We start from the raw sequence: 23,607 nt of genomic DNA on the forward strand, positions 1-23,607 counted from the left end.
AAGAATCAGTTAAGACTTTTGTGTCGTCTCTGTGAATTTTTTTCCTTAAAGCCGAGTTGCTTCTCGTAAAAAAACATCCAGCACGTGGCAGGGAGTAGACTCAATGCTTCTTTGAGGGGAATTGTCTTCATATATATAAAAAAAGACATATCGTCTCATTTAACTTTACAAGAATCCCATGTGTACGAAGCCAAAATGATTGGCCTCTTAGCCTAAAAGAATGGAAATTCTCTCGGCAGTTTGGTTTATAAGCCATTAGATGCTGTCTGATGAAGCATAAGCCAAAGATGACTGACAGCGGAGAGTATAGGCATACGAGTTCATATCATACACAAGCTAATCTTCCAAAAGCCATAGACAAATAGCAAGAGTTTAGCAGATTATACAATGAGATTACCCAAGGCTGTGGAGTCATCATTTTGATGTACTGTAATGCATCAGGTGTATAACTAGCTCAGTGGTCTATATGGCTTATATTAGAGAGCAGCACGGTACGTTTAGCTTGTCCTCTATCTGAAAAATGAAAATTAGTCATGTACGTCAAAACCCACCACAACACAAATAATAATCTGACTGAGTGAAATACACAAGCAATCCCACCTGAAGCAATTTGTAGCTCACTCTCACCAAACAACATTATTAAAGTCAAAACAAAGAGCATAGTGTTTTAGAACATCAGGATAATGAATCCAAAAAAAGGGTCAATATTGTATTTGCATATATATTTCAGAAAAAAATTGGCCTTGAGAAATATCTATGTAGCCCTATGTACAGCGATGGACATATTACATACAGTATACATATATGTTATGTGTATGTATATATATATATATACTTGGTATTTACACAATGCAGCCACTAGAGGGCTGCGCAGCATACATCATCAAACAGGAGGGCCTGGGTGTGAAGGTGCACGCACGCCGCCACCACAGCCAGGCCCCCAGACATTCTAGAAAATCCACTTCCCAGTCAGAAACGAAAGGGGTGTGATATCTAAGCCCTCCGCCCGCCGAGCTCAATGTGTACTGAGGAGGAACAATTCATGGAATTGTTCCTTTTTTAAAGGTGAAGTAACGTAGAAAACACAAAAAAACAAACCAATGCCATTACATCTGTAGCTATGCCAATTCAGAGTAAGGTAATGCAGATATATACTGTTTCAACTAAGACAGGCCCCCCCCTGCTTTGGCCTCCGTTTACTATTCCAGTTAGATTTGGCATTTTAGCCCTTTAAAAATCTGTGATAATATAGATACTGTATATCAATACATAGGCTTGAGTAAAAGGTGGTATAACAGTGCTTAGGATACATGTGGCAGCAATTAACTATATACAGGGAAATAGACTATTTGAACAAAAAGGAGAGAAGAAGAATGAAAATCAATTTAAAAAAAGAGAAACAAGCCATTATGCAGGCTTCGTTTGATTGACAGTTAGCAGTGTAAAAGTAACTAACACACTTAGTGGCTAATTCTCACCTCAAAACCAGGCACCCCACATTCCTATCAAAACCTGACTAAAATGACAGACTATGCTCTGACTGCGGTATAAACCTGTGTAATGACATTTTCCTTCATAGGCTGTGAGGCTAGTCAGACAACTTGCTCACACGACGAGAGGCTGCACTTGTGAAACGACCCACGGTGCAAGTTTTTTTTTTTGTTTTAGGTAATGTAAGCTTTTGTTGAGAAAGTAGTTAATCATACCTTTGGTGAAAGGTGAAAGGCATGTGTTTGAATTGTATACAGAGTCATTTACATATGCTGCCTTTTGAGAAAAGCAAATGAAAAACAAAATACAGATATATATTTATATATATATACTTTTTTCTTCTGAAAACATCCAAAAATGTCAAAGTAATGTGCAGGCACTGCTTTTGCACTGATAAAATGAAATGTCTTCTGTACTGTATCTAAATTGCTCCATGTAAAAGTTTCTGTTTACTGTTTCACATAGGTGATATAAAACAACCCCAGTAAAACCAAGAGGTAGCTCAACTGAATGGCTAGATGAATAACTGAGTTATGTTTGTTGTGGTGGTGTGTGCACGGCATGTGCACACTTAATGTCCTGGCATTTGAAGCAGCTGTTTGTTGATTTTTATATACAGACAAAAATACTGTATATAGGCAGAAGTTGTATGTATAGATTCATTTGTATTATATGAAGGTCCCTTGTTTACTGAGTCTCTTAACACCTGCTCGCTCTCCACACAACCTTGGCCTTTACACCAAGAGAGACTTCTTTAGACATGACACACACACATGAAACCACACACCCAACACCCAACACATGCACACACTCACACTCCCCCTCCACACCTCCATTTAGTCCACTCAGCACATTCTCAGCTCCCTCCCTCCATTTTTTTACCCCCAGGGGTCTCGTCTCCAGCTTCTCCTCGGAGGTTTGATCCAGGCAGGCCTCTAGGACACTTCGCTTCCGAACACTTCCAGCACCAGTGGGGTGAGCTGCATGCTGTGCTCTGGCCGGAAGGAGAGCGAGCGATACTGCTTGGAGTGCTCCTCGTTGAGGCTGCGCAGGTCAGCCAGCTTCTGGATCATCTTGGCGTAGAGCAGCCGCCCCCCCGGGTGATGAAGCTGGATGTAGGCCTGCAGGGTCTCCGACAGGCGGTCTTGGAGGGCTTCGATCCGTGCATGATCCTGCACACCTGGGCGGTCTACAGCAGAGGAGGAGACAGTCTTGTGATATTTATGGTTCAACTAAAATGTAAAACATAATTACAGTCCCTCACACTCAATCAAGCTGCACCAAATTTCACACACTTGTTAATATCAGTCCCCTAAGTGTGCCTGATGTTTTTCATTAGATCCATGAATCATTCTCTGAGAAACTGGTGCAATGTTAAAGAAAGAAAAATTATTCCTGGATCCGCCCCCTAATCTGGACCCCCACCAACACTGAATAGGTTCTTCCCTGATCTATATCACATCCTTCCACTAAGTTTCATGGAAATCCATTCAGTTGTCTTTGTGAAATCTTAAAAACATAAAAACCAACCGACCATCAAACAAATGGACAGGTGTAGAATTGAAATGCTGCTGTAAAACCAAGGACTTCAATATCCGTGTTGACTGTGCAATAATAATATTTATCCTAGAAAACATTCACAATGTCTGGAAGTAACTTACATAAAACTGCATGATCTTTGTGTTTGTATTTCTACCATGTTGGTAAGGTAGTGTGCTAATTTTAGATCAGGCCAAGCACATCTATGTATTGTTAATGAGCTGCCTCATATACACAGAGGGATGCAAATATGCACTTGGTTACACATGCTTGCTCGCAGCTTGCATAACAATACATGTTTAATAGATACACTGTATTTCCTGCAAATGGATACCATGCACACAACTATGTGTTCACATAAAAGTAAATAAAATGAAACATGAAACCCCTCTGGCAGCTTATGCCTGCACCACACTGTGATTTATGTTGAGTGACAGATGGTAAGACTGCTTCATATATTATCGAACCAAAAGGTTTGAGTTGATCTTTTGCAATAAAAAATCCATAATGAAAATATTCTCCACTTGGAAAAAAAAGAAAGAAAGGCAAACGTGTTCACTCATGCACAATTCATGATGAGCCGTCCCTCCTCCACACAGTCAAATGCACAGTACCTGGAGAAAGCAAACAGATGGCCATCAGCATCACATGTTCCTCCTCTTGCAGGTTGAGCTTCTTCAGGCCCACCTGGAACTTCACCAGTGGCTCTAACAGCTCCAGAGTGTGGCCCGCTGTGGAGGAAACAACACATGGTTACTGCCTGTGCAGCATTTACAACCGGCTGCATGCTATATCGCAAGAGAAAGGCCCTCCAGGGAATGTTACCATCCCACTTACTCGTTAATATTTAATTTAGCCTCATGGAATCATCTCTGGTGAGGATTTGTCTTTGAACATGTTCTCAGGTTTGTTAGGAGCTACTGGTTGGGAATTTAGTTGGGAACATTTGAATAATGACCGATTTATATCACATTTCTCACACACGATTGCTTTTATGTAGATGTGTAAATGAGAGCCAGGCGAATACTGATTGGTAAGTTTTCTTTGATTATCATTATGAGCCTCCATTTTGTCATTTTATAGCTGGTTATGAAGTGAACCATGACGCTTTCTGAGAACTGGCACAATTTGTGTTAATTCTTATTGAATAATTGACAATGGTCTTTTGCAGTTTTTTAATATTTGACAGTGATGCAGTTTTGATTTGAAAAAGTTGGGGTTAACAGCAAAGATTAGCTGGGAAAATGTGTTACACTAGTATTTCCAAGTATCACTTTGATCAGTGCAGAGATGTTCTCAATAAAACACAGCTAAAATTATAACTGCACTAGCACAATCATTTACTTATGAAAGTTCCCACGTGAAGGAGCATAATAAATGTTGTTGTAAAACTTATTTATTACCACACAAGAAACAACTGTATTTGGATCATGTCTGATGTCATCGACATGTATTTTAGCATGACAGAGCTGCTTCTCCTTGTCCAGACAGTGGTTGTTTTGTGTTGCAAGCAGGTCAGGAGTGACCTTCTTTGGTTGATCCCAGAAAGAGGGGTTTCTGGTTTGAAAGGAATATGAAAGCCACATCAACTGTGGCTTCTGCAGATATGTTTTATGAAGAAATACTTGAATACGTACTCTTTGCATATGGGTGTGTACACAGGCCCACAGGCAGTAACATTATCTGTACTCCTACACTAATGATCCCGTCACCTCCTTAACGCCTGGCCACTTCCTTCGAGCGCTGATAAGAGGCATTAATGTGTAACATGAGCATCTTTTCCTCAATTATCAGTTAAGCAGAATGAGTTGACATGAATGTGCACGGCCGTAAACACCAGCATGTCTTCACAACAGCTAAACTGTACACGTGGCAGCGTTTCACACTGACCTTTGGTGACATCACTGATCTGGTATTTAAAGTCAGGTGCACCGCAGCTCCATGACATGTCTTCCAGGTTGAAGCTCTGATTTGAGCGCAGCATGATCACCTCGATGGCGCTGGACTTAAGCAGGGCAATCTGGTCTTCTGCAGTCAACTCCCTGCGGGGAAAGAATTCCTCTACTATGTTGGTGTATCATAAACAAACAGCTCTTAAAATAACTAAAATAATTTTGTTTTCATTGTCAGACATGGCAGGAAAGTGATACAGCACCAGGGAAACAACAGTGAGAAGATTCAAACCTGGAACCTGCCCACTCTGCATAAATGTGTCAGTTTATCAGTTGTAGAATTCATTTCAAAGGATTGTGTTCATCAATGTTTTACCCACTACAGGTTCAAGGCCAGTCACAGACGTTGTGACTGGCCTTGTCCAAAATGTTTTTTCTGTTTGCCTCCCTGGTCGTGATGGGCTAGAGTGTATAGATCTCTCATTTGATCAACATCTGTGAAACCGTTGCCGTTTTAAGCATCTTCACTGTCACAGTTAAAATCAAGCAATGTTATGAAATGTCTTTAAATGTTGATGACGTGAAACTAGTGGATTAGCAGGAGCCATAAGCTGGAACCTGCAGATCTCCGGGGGAGGTCTATGGTGTTTTTCAGGGCTTAGCGAGCAGATCATAAGTGGAAAAACATTCCAATGGTAATCCAACCATGTCCATCACTTGCTGCGAGTGGGAATGACAGCTTTCAGGAAATACAGGCCCCAACTCGTTTTACTCTTGACTTTGGGGTGACCCCTGAGACACGGAGCTTTTGTCTCTGTCAACGCACCGAGTTACAATCACGCTGGAGGGCAACGGTTACCATGTGTGAGGAAGGAAGGTGGGGAGGCAACTATGAAAAACAGCCTCGGGGCGACAATTGAGTTAGTACTCAAGTAATGTGCTGGCTTGTATCTTCCATATGCTTTTTTATCTGAGAGATATTGCATTCTCCTAAATATCTCAAAGACTTTTAAACTAAAGATCACATGCTATCAACATCGCCTTAAAAATTTGTGATCGTCAGATAAACAACCTGAGAGTGCAAAGCAGGTTAGTGCTCAGGACAAGAGAGGCGTCTTCCTCAAAAGGTCAGGCAATTGCCTACTAACATACTTTCAGGGCCAAATTTCAGGTAAACAACATGACCAGGGCAAATATCAAACCTTGTCCAGTGAAGGAACAAGACGACATAAATAATAGTAATTTTCCATGTGTCAGCTATCTGCAATATTAAGTATATCAGTAATCTATGGCCTTTAGACCACAGCCATCACTGTGGCACAGTATCGACCAATCAGGCAGAAAAACAAGTTGCTGTACAAAGTCTTCAGCAGACATTTAGGTAAAGAGTAACTCTGAGACATGCAAATAAAAATACATGAGGTCTGAAAGTTCATCGCCTACATTTGGGCAAAAAAATTATTTTGTCTGAAAACAACAGTTGAGTATTCTGAGTTGAGTATTCTGAGTGCAAACAAAATAACCTGATCATAAGGAAGTTCTCTGCAAAAACAGATACAGGGAAGCAAATGTTAACCCTCTGAGTCATATGTTGGCTATGAGCAGCAGTAGACTGATAAATGAAAACTGAAAGTCAGGAAATTAACTTTAAATGCAAACCAGTCCAGACTAAGACTGAAAACAGAGCTGACAACTTCCCATTGATGTATAGAAATGCATCGTAAGTATTTCTACTAACCAACATTTTTGCCGACTTATATAGGTATGTTGCGAAAGTAAAAGAAGACATGCTGTTTTTGGTTCAGTTATTACCAACTTATGGAGAGAGAGATTCCAAACAGAAAGACGGATACAAATATGCTTTTTAACACACATGCACACAGACACACCTAAACCCAGGGATCATCTTGGCAAATCCTATGACCTTCTGGATGCTGTAGGAGACCAGGTCAGCCAGGTGAGGCAGCATGGAGAAGCTGGAGCCCTCCTCCTCGCTGGAGTCAGGGCTGCTGCCCTGCTCCTGGTACATCATAAGCAGGTTGTTGAAGTTCACTTTGGTGTCTACTGATTCTGCAGCGAGCAGAGTGGAGACCAGGGAGGGAAAAAGATGAGATGAGAGGAGAATAGGGAAAAATGTTCATACACAAATCCCAACAAAGTCATGCTATATTTCTTCAGAAACACAGACACACAATGTGAGGAAATAACAGAGAAATCATGAACACAGAGAGAGAGGGCCAGTTGGCCAACAGGGTGATCTGAAAATACATGAGTGTCAGGTCAGTAGAAGTGAGATGAAAGCTCAGATCACAGCTCTGGCACCATGTGAAGCAGGCAGAGCGAGATTCGGTTGTTTTGAGTCAATTGTGTGTGCTGAGTGTTGGAAAGAGGCCACGTGACCGTGTCCCTCGCTGTGTTCGCTCCATTAGTGACGGATGCATTAATGAACTGATGTTTACTAGTGGTGGTGTCTAGTCAGGTGTCTGCAGGGTACAGGTTATTCACAGGATTTCCTCTGGATTCTCAGTAAAGCAACATAACAGGTTATATAAGCCAATATGCAAACAGCTGAACTGGAAAAATATAGCCGTCATAAATCAAGTATTAACCCTTGATTCACTGGAGGAAAATAGATCAGTCTGTGTTTTCTCTTGAGTGTAATGTAAAGCACCTACACTGTGTGTCTCTTACCTGGAGAGTGACTGAAGGAGTCAGAAGAGGCATCAGACAGAGAGTGGAGAGAGGCAGCTCTGCTGGCACTACGTGTCACTGGACCCTCACGCACAGGAGGCTAGACAGACCAGAAATACAGTCACTAAAATGATATATACACACATATAAATTATATATAATCTAATTGCAAGTTCATGCAATTTCATCAAATATGTGCAATATTTTTCATGTCTGTTTACATAACCTATTTATCTATTCATTCAATATCTGTAATTTCATCCAGTTGCGATCAATATCCCGAGGTCTGTTTCTCACATATTTATCTTTTTATTTTTAAACCTATATTATTACTAGTTTTTACTTTATAGCTTAGATTAAATACCATAGAATTAATAATAACGTTCCTGAGCCGGATGCTATTTAATTATTATTACTATTTCAATTACTGTGCACTTGTCTTGGTGGTGTGAATGACAATAAAGTGAATTTCAATCTTGAAATAATAGGTGAATATGTACATTTACACAGTAAAAAAGTAACTTCATAATGTCTATTAACATGAAAAGTTTAGTGTTCATTGTGGTGATTCTGATTTAAAAACCAAACATGCAGCTTTGACAAATATCTGCTAGAGAAATGGGATTGAATTTCCCAATTTAAGTGTGGCTGTGTTTGAAATTTGTGCAGATGGAAACTAGAAAATAAATTTCATAAGATAAATGGATTGAGGGACAGCTGGATGTGAGATTTGTGCCAGAGAAGTAAAGGTGATACAGAAATACATTCTTATGTGAGGAACCCAGACAGGCCACCACATGAAGATGTACAAATTCAAATAATATCAATGATGTTAATTTGTGGGACATCTGTCAACATTTGTCTAATAAAAGTAGCACTGTCGAATCTTACTTTAGTGTCTATACATTTTTATGTTGATTTACGACAACAAAGGCTGCATTTAGACACACACCCTGAAGCGGCAGAAGTCCGAGTAGGAGTCGTCATATGTCTTGTGGTGCGCCTCTACCAGCATGGCAATGACCTGACTTTGCTCATCAGTGAGCCGGGGCCGGCGTGCCTCTCTCTCGGCTTCGCGCTGGGCCTCCTCATCCTTCCTCCGCTGAATAAGGTCCTTCTTCCTCTGCACTTCCTCGTCTGTCAGGATGACTGTGGGGGGATCATATTGAGTCAAAGAGGGAGAGAGGGTGTCAGAATTAGACGGGAAAAATAAACTTTCAGGAAAACAAGCAGAAGATAAAAAAAAAAGTAATAAATAATATATTTTATTTATGGGTGCCTTTCATGACAATCAAGGACACCTTAAATGTAATACATGTGTACATGTATGACGATATAATACTGGTGTAGCGCGGATACTTGTTAGACTTTAAAGCTTCTCGGCACATACTTGTCTTTAACATTGTGATGACAGCTATGTCAATGTGTTGCTGGGTGGAGGGGGGGTTGTTATTCTCAGGAGGAAGAGAATGGGAGGGGACAGGTCCATATGGAGACCCCGCTGCATTGAACAAATGAACGCATTGTCTTTGTTCTGCCCTGCTCCTTGTTGTTCTAGCCAATGAATTAGCTCATAGAGTCGGAGATAGGGAGCGAAGGAGAAAACTGGGTCTCAACAACATGCTCCTGTTTTTCCAACAGCAAGCGCTGATCACGAACAGTAACTCGCAGCGCCTTTGCCACTGCTCTTGCGGTATTCCCAGAAACACCCAGGGGAAAAAACATTCGCCTGGAAGCAAGAGGCCTCCTTTGCTTAAAAGTGTCCCATGGACAATATCCGGATACCAGGAGAAAACAAGAAAAGATGGACCTACTATTTACAGACCAAGACAATAAACAAGGCTGTGTGGAAAGACGAGGCCTCACTGGATTGTACATAACAGCAGGTGTTTAAACTTCAGATGGAGTATACTTACTGTATACAATGTGGGGAGGCTCCGCTAGTTCAAACAGAATGTGTAAACACTCTAATGGGGGCAAAGACCCAGAGACACTGACCCCAGTCCAAAAATTATATAATATTTACAAGAGGGACAATAGGCCCCCAAGAAACTGTGAAAAACAGTTGTGTAAATCGTACTTTTAATCCCTGAAAAGGAAACAAGATTCTGGTTTTAACAAGAAACACAAATGAAATTAACATAATTTACATACAGTCGTAACATGAACATGTAAAGTGACTAAGTGGGAGGCTGACCCTAGGTCAGTTCAGGATATATCGCTAACTCATATTCCGAACCTCCAGGTCACAAGAAAACTACTGGTCCAAATATTCAATCAGAGCAAATTCTAGAAATCAATCATGTGATTTATGATAAGAGCTATAAACTGAACCCAAAGGGCCAAACAAGGACAAAGAGTATCGACAACTTCACTAATTGAATACACGGAGTAAATCACATGGTGTAAGGTTAAATTCTTGCCCTGAAGACATGCCGGTAACCTGTCATACTTACACTCTTTCATCATGCCAATGTCCACACAGCGCTTGAGTCGGCATGCCTGGCAGTGGCGCCTGTTGTCCTTGGTGATGGTGCAACTGCCGTTAAAAGGACATGTGAAGGTGGCCTTGCGCTTCATACTGCGCCTGAAAAAATCGTGGACAGTTTGTTAAAAGATACAGAAACGCACGAAAGAGATTTGTACATATAAATAATAACGTGGCAACTTTGACACAAACATGATAATCACAGTAGAACTGAATAAATATTTTTAAGCCTGGAAGTGAGTGGAGCAGCGAACATATGGATGAGCGCCAAGAAATCTAGCGGTGAATAATGAATCTTGCCAAACAGTGATGCAAAGCACAATGATTTAGTCAGTGATGGACATGTATGTTTGAACATTTATAGACAGATGTGAGCAAGCAAACACACACACACGCTTGGTGAGAGTTCAAATAAGGGCCAGCTGAGAAACGAGGAAGGAGATTATTAAACATCCGTCTTTTTTATCCTCTCACTTAAAAATCAACTCTACTGAGCAGAAACAAACGGATGAATACATCAGACGCACACAAGCCGGCAGCATCACAACTTGCTCCAGTTTTGTTCTTTGGTTTAAATTGGAAACGTGTGTTTCTCAATGAGCAGGTAGAGGCCAAGGCATTAACTTCATGGCTGAGCTTGTTTGTATTCTCTACCTGGAGCGTCAGTGTGGACAGCAATGTTGCCAGGTTGTGTGTGTGTGTGTGTAAAATCTTACGTAACCGTGGGTGGCAATCACATTTAATGTGTGTGTGTGAGTGTGTGGGTGGCCATTATATATGCAAGTTCCCATCAGTGTTCGTATCCTAACGTTTACATGTGTCAATGAGTTTTTTTTCATTTGGGTTGTATGAGCTATTGTGCTTAACACAGTCTACTTAATGTGTGCATACATATATCTGTGTGTGTTAGATTTGTTTATATGTGTTTGCTTTCCACTGCATCTGTGACCTCACATTTCTGTACCTGAAAAAACCCTTGCAGCCCTCACAGGTCATGGCGTTAAAGTGGAATCCGGTGGCTTTGTCGCCGCACACGCCGCAGATACGTGGCATATTCCTGTCAAACTCATCAGAGGCCAGAGAGGATGTACTCACAACCGTGGGCTCCATCACTGAACAGACAAGAAAGAGAGAGGGAGGAAAAATATTATTAAATCAGCTCCAGGCTATAGAAACTTTTCAGTTACTTTGCCACCAATAATCATGAAAAAAAAAAAAGAAAACATAAATGCCACCCTCTAGCATCTGAAGTAAGTTTTAGAAAATGTTCTTGAGTTATATCTGTTCAATGCTGCACTTCACAAGATATCATGAGGTTTTTAACATATAACGTATTTAATTTAATTATGATTCTCTATGTAAAAAACCTGCACAGAAGTGAGACACATATCTTTTTATTTGTCTTCATGCCAACCAAACACTGCCCCTTCCTGCAGAACAGATTCCGTCCCGGTCTACCCTTTGGAGGTGAACTTTACTCCAGTGTTTTTGTCCAGGAGCAAGGAATCAGAGTCTTATGAATCGAGTGGAAAAACCCTTGTTCCACTCCAAAATGCTGGATCTGGGTTACAATTGATTACATAGCGCTCCGAGTATCTATTTCACTTAACAGCCTCATGAGAGGGAGGAAAAAAAAGGCATGTCACCGCACGGCTAGCATCCTCATAAACAAACAATCACTGTCCTTTTCACAAAGCTCCTTTCTTATTCCTGTCTTTGCTTCTTCTGTACAGTCAAAGCAAAGCAAATGATGGAGGCAGGCAGAGAAAGGGGAAGCAAGGACGACTAAACCGATAAAAACCCCAACAAACTCACAAATCAACAGCCAATACGGTGAGGGCCCATGCACCTGAATAATTTAAAAGAATTTGACAGAGCTTTCTATAATTCATGTGTAATTAATGAAACTGTTCTACCTAAAAATCTTGTACACACTCTTGTAAATTCAACCGAATAGATTCTTTCTCTTGTTGTTGCTGTTTTTCCACAGCTGTGAACATTCTGAGCAGTATGCCTTGAACACAAATTCTGTTCCTGGCCAATTCTATTAACGGGATACAGTATGTAGTCCTTACTAAAACAAAAAGGTCAAAAGAAGAAAGGAAACAAGAGGCTCCAGTCATTGCCTCAGCGCTGCAGGCATCATGGACAGCGGTGGCTCAAGCATCTGCAGCATGTGGACGTCTTGTATCGCAGCACCACATGCTTCAATGCAGAACATCTGATACAACCACCACTGGTACGCTTAAAAAGTATGTATGCACACAACTGGAAGTAGCAACAACTGTCAGCAAATACATATGAAGAGAACTGAGCACATGGGTCCAACAGACCTCTGATAAACAACAGAACACGAGACTCAAAGGTTGATGGGAAAACATTTGAGATTAGTTTGCTTTGCCTTTGGGTTCCTGAAACAGTGAGTTCTAGCAAGTTGATGTAAAGCAAAGCAGGAGTTAATTTGTCACAATATATTGGAAATAAACAGATGTAGTTGGTTGAAACGACATTGTTAAGTGTTTGCACCGCTTTGCATGCCACAATAAATACAGGAGATGCACTTCAAACTCAAATAGCACTCAGTAGAGCACATACCTCTGCCAAGTCTGTGCAACAGTCCCCTTAAATTCATTAAAGCAGCATCAAATTTCACAGAGAGATATCAGTCCTCCAAATGTGCCTGATTAAAAAAAAAACAAGATTCATGAGTCATTTTGGAAAATGTTGAAAAACGTCCTATCTCACAATGTTAGAGAGAGAGAGTTGAAAAAACATCCTTGGATCCGTCCAGTAGTTTTTGTGTAATCATTATCACAAACACACATGCAAGCCAACCCCCCAAAATTGGAAACTTTCTTCAGAGAAAGAAATATGGAGCGCAAGGGTAAGAGTCTGAGATGTAGCAGAATGCATGTGTGAGAAGTATGTTGTAAGTGCAAAACCAAACCAAAAGATGACACAAACAAATAACACAACCATAAGATAACGTAACCAGAACACGATGCTGGGCAGGTGGGTTTAAATAATCTTGCGGGACTTTGGCAAAGTGTTCATACAATCGTTCCTCCTCAGCTCCAGCCAATAGAAACCCTGCAACAAAACAACATACAGCGGAACAGCGACGAGGGCCTGAGGCCTCCACACATACATTTTAACTGGACTTGACAGAACATTTATAGCTGCTGCTGCTCTGCACAGAGAATGTGCTAAACTTTGTACAAGTCATGTTCTGTTTCAATGTACAAACTGCCTCTAGTGACAGAATCGGTGATGGTGTGTGCTGAACACATCCATTCCCCCCCCCCAACCGCCTCAGTGTACGAGCGCAGAGGTAAAGTACACATGTTGAATCAAAGGTCTTTAAAAATTAAATACTAGTCGATAATTGCTTTAAACTAATTTCTTGTCCCTGTGACAGTGTTAAAATAGAGTTTATCCAAAGACACACCAAGATAAGGCCTCAAAGGCAATTTATTATATGATAACAAACTTGCCGTGTAGGTGATGTAATATGAATTGGCACAGGATTTAGATTTCAAACACTCACACTCCGCCCGGAGCTTTATAAAGCTTGATTTATTGCACTGAAATGAACAGAGTTGAATTGAAAATTTCTAAAGCAAACAAAAGAATCCCATGAAGTAGTATTGTAATGTTATCTTCTGTGATTGGGGTGTTTACCAAAGTACCTCAGTTGCAACTTCTTGAGTATCACGGTCCTTCAATAAACCTGCTTTTGTGGGAAAAACAACTCCCTTGTTTTGTTTCAACATGTGCTCCTAACCTTATCTGTCATCTTTGTTTTATTTTGGTGGTTTAGTGGTGAGCGTGGTTGTAAGGGGCTGGCGCACCAACACGGAAATCATGGATCCGGTAAAGTGCATATCCTGAGGAACATAAAAAACTCTGGTGGTGGGTGCCATTCTCATGTACAACGTTAAAACAAGGAGTACTTCATAGCTGCTGGACATTTTGAGTGGTGCCAGATTACCAACCAATGGAGAGCTGTTATCCTACCTAAGCACTTAAAAGTAAAAGTATTTGGGAATTTAAACATTAAATCCTTTAGGCAGGACTAACACATTAGCCACAAAATACCTAATGCTACCATGTAATGAAATGTTACACAATATAATTAGGGACCGCTCTTTAGAAAGCATAACATCTGTTCTCCAATGTGCAGGCGGACTAATCCCAGCAGGCATCCACACTCATCACTCACCGTGGAAAAACACCCAATCACCTTACTATATCATCAACTGATCAGTGAGGTCGGTCGTCTGTGATTGCATTCAGCCTTGACAGGCCATTACAGTAAATGCACAGTCGTATTGAGAGAGCTCTAAATAATGCATCAGGTTATTAGACCAGATCTGTGCTCATTCCGGACTTCGGCACGCAAAGCCAGGGAGATGGTTTTGAGCTTCGACTGAACGTCTCGCTCCTGGACGCTGTACACAAACTGTGTACAGTGTTCGAAAGCATCAATCAAATCTGGCATTGTTGAATTAATGCAGATCAGAATATTACTCATCTTAGTGTGTTACACTGGCAGAAAGCCTAAGGATAAAGCAGTAACTCCAATTTCTGATTCGCTTACCAGGGACAGGCAGAGTATTTTTTTACCTGACAGCCAGATAGTAGAAGCTGCAATTTATCATTTCAAACCCCCTTATTAGATTAGATTCAACTTTATTGTCATTGCACATGTCACAAGTACAAAGCAACGAAATGCAGTTTGCATCTAACCAGAAGTGCTTGAACAGTGAATAAATATATGGTACATGGTTATAAGAAGCATCTACAACAATATGCTTGTATATTGTAACTAGACTCAAATCAATCACTGCCATGTGTTTTGACTGAGCCATGGCATCAGGAGTGACGTTATTGACTGCCTTATACTGTATTTGCTTAATAACTTGAATTTTAACAACTTCTGGAGCAACGACTGTCAAACTCCAACATGTTTGAACTAAAACCCTCAGATGGTAAACAGGATTTGCCGTTCGCTGCAAACAGAAGCAGATTATTTTTTAATACAAACATGATGTTAAGAAGACACTGAGCTCCCAGAGAAACAGCAAGAAATTAGCTCACTGGCTGTTTCTGTTCCAAACTAAAGCACAAATATTAGCAAGTATAGCAATCAAATTATTGTTTGGATTATCTGAATTATGTTGACGACAAAAGACAGATGGCTGAGGAACTATTTCACAGGATGGTGGGTTTGGTCCACTGGAGAAGAAAGAACCATAACATATAACTGTTAATGAGTAAGTTCATAAGATAAGGCACTAAAAATGCATCCTCTTTTAAATCATAGAATTAAATGGCCGCTTTAAAAATAGTTTTTAATAAATTGGTATTGACTCTTATTTCATGACTTTTTTTCTATTAAGATCCCTGATCCTGAGTTCATACTTTCTAATGGCATAGGACCTACTACTTTATTCCTTTTAAAAAAAGGTATAAATGTAAACCTTAGAATGGGAATTTCTTATAGGGTTACTACTGTTTGAACTTCCCGGCTCAACGATACTAAAATCATAAATAGTGAGATAAAGAGAAGTGGGTCTTACAACTAAATAAAGCACAATTTAGTAATAATTATTTAAATGTGATCAAAAACTAAAAAAGGAAACAATTTCCAGATCATTCAGAGCTGAATGTTGCTAGGCAAGATGTGAAGATGTGATGATGTGGATCAAAATGGATGTTCAGTCAGTGAATGACTGAAGGTTTGTATGTACAATAAAGCAGAGTTACTGGGGGTATTTAAAGTAGTTCATCTCGACCACATGACTCGTTTAAGTAGGAATAAGCTTCCAGCTTAAGGAGACAAACTTCTTGAACATGAAAAATCTCTACAAGATCATTAGGACTGCATGGTCAGGTTTGGATTATGTAAAAAGTTTTGAAACTCTTGACCTCAGACTTGCAAAATCAATATTTTCTTTTAAATTGCTTCTGAAAATGTTTTTTTACTGTAAGCCTTTAGAATAACCTTTTTTTAAATAAGAAAATGTGTGTGTTTACTTGTGTGTGGGTTGGTTTATGCATGAAATTCATTTTTAACATGTTTCTCTACATCTTTCCACCTTGATTATCAGTTTGTGATCTCAGTTTGTGCCATGTAACTTTACTATAATAAATAAAATAGACTACATTAGTGTTATCATTGCTAATGTAACCATTTTGCAGAAGCACATACACTCTGGCTTCTGTTATCTTCTCACCACTTTGCTATTGAGAATGTCATACATCTGCTTACACCTCACTACACAACAAGCTCGAATAAATCTTCATCCATGCTCCGTGAATGGCCGCTGTTTATAGTCACAGAGAGAGAGAGGAAATGCAGCCAACAGGAGAGCGAGCGAAGGATGCAGGAGAGACAGCAGCCAGGGAGGAGTGGGGAGGAGGGAACGCTGGCTGGAGAGATGGAGTAAAACCGATAGGAATATATACATAGATAGAGCAGGTAGGGGAGGGGTGACCTCTTTCACAGTGACTTCCTTTGTCAAAAAGATACTACAGAAAAATTGTGTGAGGAGAGGTTGCACGCCCAAGTGAGGCCGTCCACACAAATAGTCTGTTTTTGTTATTTTAAAAGCATGGCTAAAAATATGCAACTTCAATACATGTCTCATCTCTGACAGGCCCTCATTCTGAAAAGCATCAGGGGAAAAAGCAATTAGCTCTTCATGTTAGAATAGTTGTGATTTATTTCTGGCGGTGCTGCTTCACTCCCACTTTTAAATCAAGGAGACAATTTTGGCACGATGTGTTGTTTGTGACCACGTTTCATTGTCACAGTGAAAACCTCGTTGGCTGCCTGGCTAAACTGTGCATTAGAAAAGCTGATATTTGTACATTTAATCTTAACATAAGTTTTTATTTATCAGAAACCTCCGGGTTCAAGGCTCCTGTGTGCCACTTCCAACATGGGGGAGGCACACATGGGTGGGCCACGAGACAACACGGCACCCTCCTGCTCACCCAATAAATAAGTCCGGGACAGTTATTCATTATAATAGTTTTTCTTCAACTGTTAGTCTAATGATCCATTCAGCATTAAAGTTTTGGTAGTAGGGAAAACACCCAACACGATTTCAAAAAGCACAAGATGAAATCTTGAAATGTCTTGTATTGTTCAACCTTGTTTAAAAATAAAATAAGATATTCAATTACAGTAACATGAAACAGAAAAACTGCTAGAAAAATGCTTTTACTAGAAGGGTTTCGCAATTTTGACTCAACTATTGATTCTGACTAATTTTTTTATTGAATCATTACTTATTCAGCTAATCATTTCAACCCCAACAAAAGTGACAATTCTTTACTGATTGAAAATAAGAATTGATCACGTAGTGTATAATAATCACTTTCTGAATCAGTCAGTTACACAAGAAATAACCATTGGACGATAAAGAGATAAAAAGAGAAGCAGATGAGACGACTGGAGTTTGGCAATGCGAGACACACGGCAGCGGTGGTTGATGAGCAAGAGATGAGGCCTGCTGTAATTATGTGCACCACCACAAACTGACTGCAGCTTGTCATTTTAACTGGGTGGTGAAAGCTGCAAAATAAAGACATTACCCAAATGTCGGTGGCGGAGTTTGGCGAAGAGGTTAGGGAGTTTCCCCTTCTTTTACCTCAACACACGAGCTGAGAAAGAACATATGCTACTTAGCATGCAGCGGAGCAGTGACTCATCTTTTCCTCTTTGATTTATTCACATCATGACACGCACGTGTCTCATAATCTCAGGACTGACGTTATAGTTGGTCCCAGATTGGATTTAAAGACGTGAAATTGTTCGCAAAAGTGTCAAAGCTTAAGAGTTGATAGTTCATCGATTCTGATGATAAATGGTCTGGTGCTGCTGTTGGTGGTCTGGACTGAATTAAAAATCAACATGTCTGAAAAACCACTTCTCTTGTCGTACGACACAATATTTTTAAAAATCTGAATTTAACTTTCACTACATAAAACTGGTGATGTTCCAATACCATACCTCCCGTTTTGATACCTGAAAGATTCAAAATCAGTGCATCTAAAAAAATGTATCATTTAATGTTTCATTGTATGCTACTAAGCCTGAAGTGGGTTTGCTATAATTGTTGTATGGCCTGAGTCAAGTTAAACCCTCTGAAAAACAAATACATATAGAGAATGAATGTCTAATAGAATTTGTTTTATCATCTAAAAAAGCTTTTAAAAACAGTACTTGCCATTGGCAGTACAGCAGAACTGCTGCTGTGGAGCAGCAAAGTGATTTATGGGAAAATAAAATTTGCAGTTTTTCTGGGTGAAACTAATATACATTAAAGACATGGAATTGGATAAGTGCATATTCCCATACTCACCGTTGCCCTACCCAGCATTTTCTGCAGTATTGGAGGCATTTCCAATGCTGGTATCAATATCAGCGCATGTCTAATAAAATGTCCAGTGATTAAATATTTGTGAGTGAACACGTGGCAGGGTTTTACCTGAACAAAGTTGAATGAACATCCGACCAAAGTTCGTATGACATATTGAGAATATAACCCTAACCTGTATCGCATTTTATAGTGTAAACCGCACCATCCGAATCCCAGTATCCCAAATGGATGCCTCTAACTGGCACCCTGTAATTAGCTGTTATTAGACATCAATCAAATGAAGTCTTGACTACAGATGGTGTGAACCTGACAAATTGAGTTAAGTGCTAATGTGAGAAATAGTAACACTTCATGTCGAGTATGTTACATGAAGAAATCTGTGTTTCTGCAGCATTGACTGTATCAACAGGTAGCTTGAGCTTCTGTAAGATATTCATAAAGACGGACCATGGCAGGAGTCCAGTGCCACTCATAAGGTCACTTATACCCCTCTGTTCTCCTCGCATTTTCATTTCCAGCTGTTCTTATCAAACAGGAAAGTGGCCATTGTTCTTTTTTTTTGCCGTCAGGTGCCCTATTACTTCTAAAGGAGACATAAATGAGACCTCAGGCGTGAAAAGATTTGGAGAGCGGCCCAGATGTTAGATTAACTTTCATCAAAGTCAATATCAAGCGATTATAAAACCCACCCTCCACCGAGGCCCACCATCCAACAAACCTAATTAAGTGGTGCCATTAGTGCTCGGGCGTTGAAATGAAATGTGACTGAGGACAGGGCAAGATAAAACAAAGTGGGTAAAGAGGTGGATCTAGACGGCGCTTCAAGGAGGGATCATTTTAACTGCACACAGACATGCAGAAGAGAGAGGGGAAAGCGGGAAATAAAAAACCTCTGGCATCACGTCCCAAGAATGTCAGCAATGGGCTTACAGACCACATCCCAACACATAAGAGTCAGAGTCTGAATCACATCCAGACCTATAACAGCACTGGAAGAAAGAGAGGGATCGCTGTGGAACGCCTGAGTGAGAGAAGGAGGCCCTCTCTGACAGTCCAATGAGCACCCTCCATCAATATCACATGACGCAATCCCACAAATGGTTCTGAAATTGTTCCATGCTGCCAAGGTTTCTCTTAAAGGAAAAAAAGTGAGAGTGGGAGAAAGACTTAAAGGAGGAGAGAGAGCGAGCGAGCGAGAGAGAGGAAGAGACAGGGAGACGTTTTGGAGAGAGTTGGGAGGGAAATGGGGAGAAAACATAAGACGATGTGTTTTACTGCATACCTCGGCCCGGGTCACTACGAGTACAGAAGAGACATAAAACAAATCAGATCTGGAATGACCCGGGCTGCACAGAGAACTGGGCTACAATAGAAATACATGATTCACACATAGAAGCACATCTCAACCCACAACATAGGCAGAGTTGAGGGTAAAGAGGAAACATTGTAAAAGTTGGAGGGAGGTGCAGTTGGAAAAAAAAAAGGACGATTAAAGCAAACATGATCTGAGATTAGTGAGAGGAGAAGTTTAATTTAAATCTGCTTTGTGTTGAGCACAAAACAGACAATACATGCGGAAAACAGATAGAGAGGATGGAACAATGGACAAAAAGAGACAATGTGGACCCAACAACAACAAAGACAACAAACTGAGTCTGTAATGCAGCTAAACAACTGGCTGAGCAGACTAGTCCAGTCCTGTCCCTTCGCTTCCCTCCCTCTCATTCACCCTCCCGCAGCCTCCACGGGTCTATTGCATGCTCTTTCCCTATGATCACAGGGAGCATATTACAGCAGCAGTAATAGCACATGACAAGGTGACCTGTGCCCCACACAGGATGGGCTAAACTGGGGTGGGAGGGGGTCCCATGTCCCGTGTCCAACCCTATGGTCTCTGCCCTGCTCTCCCCCCCTGCCCAGGCCCCAGTGCTGGCCTGCAAGGGGAGCGAGAGAGGCAGTGACGGCAACCTGCCCCCTTATGCTGGGCCCCTTGCTGGACTCTGGAGAGGGGAAAGAGACGAAGCAGGGAGAGGCCCACTCAAACACACACTCACCAAAAGTCCTGTTGATATCTATGCTGAATTTGACAGAGAAAGTACATTCTCAAGCAACACGGAGCCAAATGTGGACAGTTCCCGGACACACGACAGACATGTGGACGAGGTGGATGCAAATGCACCCAAAGGTCTATGTTATATAATCACTAATAAATGCTAGATTCATTTCAGGAAATACAAGAAATATGCACTCGTCCTTTCAATTTCACACAATCAATTCATACACAGATATCAATACTGCATAAAAGAAACAAAACAAAAACACCCACTGTCCTGGATATCAAAGAGTGACATAAATGTTGCTTTCCAAGAGGATTTTTTCTACATTAGTCGCGCTCCATATACAAACAAACATTACCTGTGTATGTGTTTGGCATCGATACCATCAACCACAGGAGGTAATTGAGGACCCAAAAACATTAGGGGGAACTTAACACTTCATTAGTCTCAACGGCAGCTGAACATATGTGGCAAACAGCACACATGCACAAACGCACATACAAATGGATCTTTGCAGTAATGTACAGCAGCCTCTTTCTTTCTATAGGGTTACATGTGAGAGGAAGCAACCAATTACTGCAGTCACGAAAAAGGGGTAAGGGGCCGGGTACTTCACTGTATAGGAGACGTAATGGACTGTACCATCACCACAGCACACAGCTCCGTAAACAACCTGTCATGGTTAGAGTCAATAAAGACAAACCAAGCTCATTTCGTATAGTTTCCCCATCGCAGGTTTAACTGGACAATTTTTCAAACACATACTTTGCCTTCATGTGTACAAATAATACATGTTTATATATTTATACCACTTGCTGTCAACTGTATCTGGTTCCTTCAGATTATTTAAGCGATAAGCAGCAGAGAGAAGAGCTGGAGCCTGTTTACATTTCAGCCATGAAAGAGACAGGGCCCTTGTAGTAATTAATGATGTCATTATCAGCCCATGGCTATGGTCTACGTGACTGTGAAGTGAGTGGTTAAGGTGTATAAATAATTATACTTTTAACTATCTCTACCATCATATAATCTAGTATATTTATATAGAAAAATATAATTTATTTGACAAACATATTTAGCTGCATATATGTATATACCAATATACAACTAATTCTACCAGCTGTAAAACTATGTGAGTAAGTGAAAGTGAATTCATACATGCTCAGATAACTGTTATTGTATGTTACATGACAAGGGAGCTGATATCCCTGTGTTACAGTCTGTTGTAAAAAAAAAAAGGTGATGAGGCTGGTTGTAGTAATACTTTTGATTTAGGGGGGATTTCTTTAAAGCTATATGATACTTGATTGAGTGGGGCAAAAAACACCCTATATACATACATCAATTGCTTTAAATATATATACACATTTTTCGGTACTGCAAATTCCATTGCACAGCACATAACGTCCGACCTGAGTCCTTGAGCTTCAGGTGCTTGAGATTAAATCAACAAAACTTTTTTAATTTATTGACATGCGTGTGGCAGAAACCCATAAGTGCACCAGTTAATCACTGAAGTGACATTACAGGCTTTTTTAATGGAATATTTACAGTTGCTCGTACATTTACTCCTCAGGTTTCTTTTCTCATGTGTGAAGGCATTGACCTGAGTGACACACGTGAATTCAGCCTTTAGAGAAATCCTGTGCGTGATAATGTTTCACCTGAAAACAACAGGTCCATAACACTGGTTATCTTTGCATATGAGAGCAATATATGAACACACAAAGTGCATCTTGGCAGGTATAAAAACAAGAAAACCCTCTCACCTGCGGTTTTTGCATGCCCTTGTACAATAGGTGAGACTTGAAAACCTCTCTTCAGTTTATCCCAAGTTGTTGATCCTGTTCAATACAACAGAGAGAAAGAGCATGTCGCAAGTCAGTGCGTGAGTGAGTGAGTGGGCCTTTACCCTAGTACCTGACCTGCTGCAGCTCTGTTTATGTAACTCTGAACTATTTTCACAGCAACATACACACTGATCACCACACAGCAGCCAGACAAGTACGTGTATATGTTATTTTCTAAACCTCTCTCTTTACAACAGGAACTACAATAACTCCAGTGTCGACTTTAACATTTGTCCCGTGCATGCGAGCTCCATACCTCAGCTCAACTTTTCCCCGAGTTGCATGTAATCCTCTTTAGTCGTCGTCCGCCGTCGTCTTCATTCTCTCGCAAAGTGTGTCCCCTCCATGTTGTTGTCTGGGCCAGCTCTGGGACCTCAGCTTTTTTTTTCTTGTGGGGACAGTGAGAGGACGCTGTTGTTCCCCGAAAAAAAAACTAAAGAAATGTGACTTGTGGCGGAGAAAGCGTCAGAATCGTCCGCCCTTTTCAGACGCTGGCTCCCGCAGCAGCAGCAGCAGCGCTGGTAGTAGCTAACGTTAGCGTGGCTGCTTTAACCCTAAAACGCGGCCCCAAGTTCAGGCAGCTTTACTCACCGCCCTGCGGAACCGCGGGCAACGCAGGTCCGACCGAGACGCTGTGGCACGCGGCCGTCTGTCAGCGGCGGGCGAACGCCAACATGGAGAAAAACTCTATCACACCTACGGTAGTCCGACGAGAAATATCCCTCCTTCTTCAGGACCTAAATAGATGGCCATTACTTTTCTTTGTTATGCACCGCCCCTTTCTGAGGACCTCTACGGGAAAGAGGGATTTCCCCCCCAGCCCCTCCGCTGGCCAATCGCCGGTGAGCTCGGCGTGTCCCCCGCGTCGCGATTGGTGACGGTCCCGCCCAGCGCGGCTCTGATTGGCCGGCCGCGGTGCTCGTAAGGCACGGCGCCGCCCCTCTCGTACAGGGGTGTGTCGTGACGTCAGAGGTAACGAAGAGGTAAACAACTTTGACCGCGTGAGGTTTAAAGCAACACCCGTTTATCCCCCGGATCCCCGAGGCAACGGCAGCCGCAGGGGGGGGGGTCACCCTACGAACATCACGCGCACGATGTGGCGGCTCAGCGCGGGGCAGACTGTGCCAGTGACCCGCTGTTCTCTCACGCACCGGAGGGTCTTTGTTCCGCAGAGACAGGGAGCTGAATTTAAAAAACACGAATAAA

The 23,607-nt window shown here is 41.2% G+C and overlaps 1 protein-coding gene across 2 annotated transcripts; it reads right to left on the reverse strand.

The window, feature by feature from the left end:
• Nucleotides 1–709: 709 nt before the first annotated feature.
• Nucleotides 710–23,185, reverse strand: LOC109629378 (vitamin D3 receptor B). 2 transcript variants are annotated; one of them, XM_020087100.2, is made up of 11 exons: nt 22,658–22,796; nt 22,321–22,395; nt 12,697–12,781; nt 11,066–11,213; nt 10,070–10,200; nt 8,566–8,762; nt 7,614–7,713; nt 6,812–6,992; nt 4,921–5,072; nt 3,645–3,761; nt 710–2,680 (listed from the first exon to the last, which is right to left on the reverse strand). In XM_020087100.2, exons 3-11 carry the CDS (start codon nt 12,731–12,733, stop codon nt 2,427–2,429), a joined length of 1,317 nt encoding a protein of 438 aa, XP_019942659.1. In that variant the 5' UTR covers nt 12,734–12,781; nt 22,321–22,395; nt 22,658–22,796; the 3' UTR covers nt 710–2,426. The 2 variants fall into 2 exon arrangements, with proteins under 2 accessions (XP_019942659.1, XP_069366246.1); XM_069510145.1 differs by lacking the exon at nt 12,697–12,781 and having other exon boundaries at nt 22,658–23,185.
• Between the last annotated feature and the right edge of the window lie 422 nt (nt 23,186–23,607).

Source organism: Paralichthys olivaceus, chromosome 2, assembly GCF_024713975.1.
Source record: "Paralichthys olivaceus isolate ysfri-2021 chromosome 2, ASM2471397v2, whole genome shotgun sequence".
Lineage (NCBI taxonomy): Eukaryota > Metazoa > Chordata > Actinopteri > Pleuronectiformes > Paralichthyidae > Paralichthys > Paralichthys olivaceus.

What these genes read in the sequence shown, in the direction of transcription:
- LOC109629378 (XM_020087100.2), bottom strand. Translation starts at nt 12,733, where the DNA reads ATGAATTTAAGGGGACTGTTGCACAGACTTGGCAGAG. An exon ending in GTTGCACAGACTTGGCAGAG is followed by an intron (nt 11,214 to 12,696) that starts GTATGTGCTCTA and finishes TTGTCTGTTCAG; the next exon opens with TGATGGAGCCCACGGTTGTG. An exon ending in CATTGGCATGATGAAAGAGT is followed by an intron (nt 8,763 to 10,069) that starts GTAAGTATGACA and finishes ATCCCCCCACAG; the next exon opens with TCATCCTGACAGACGAGGAA.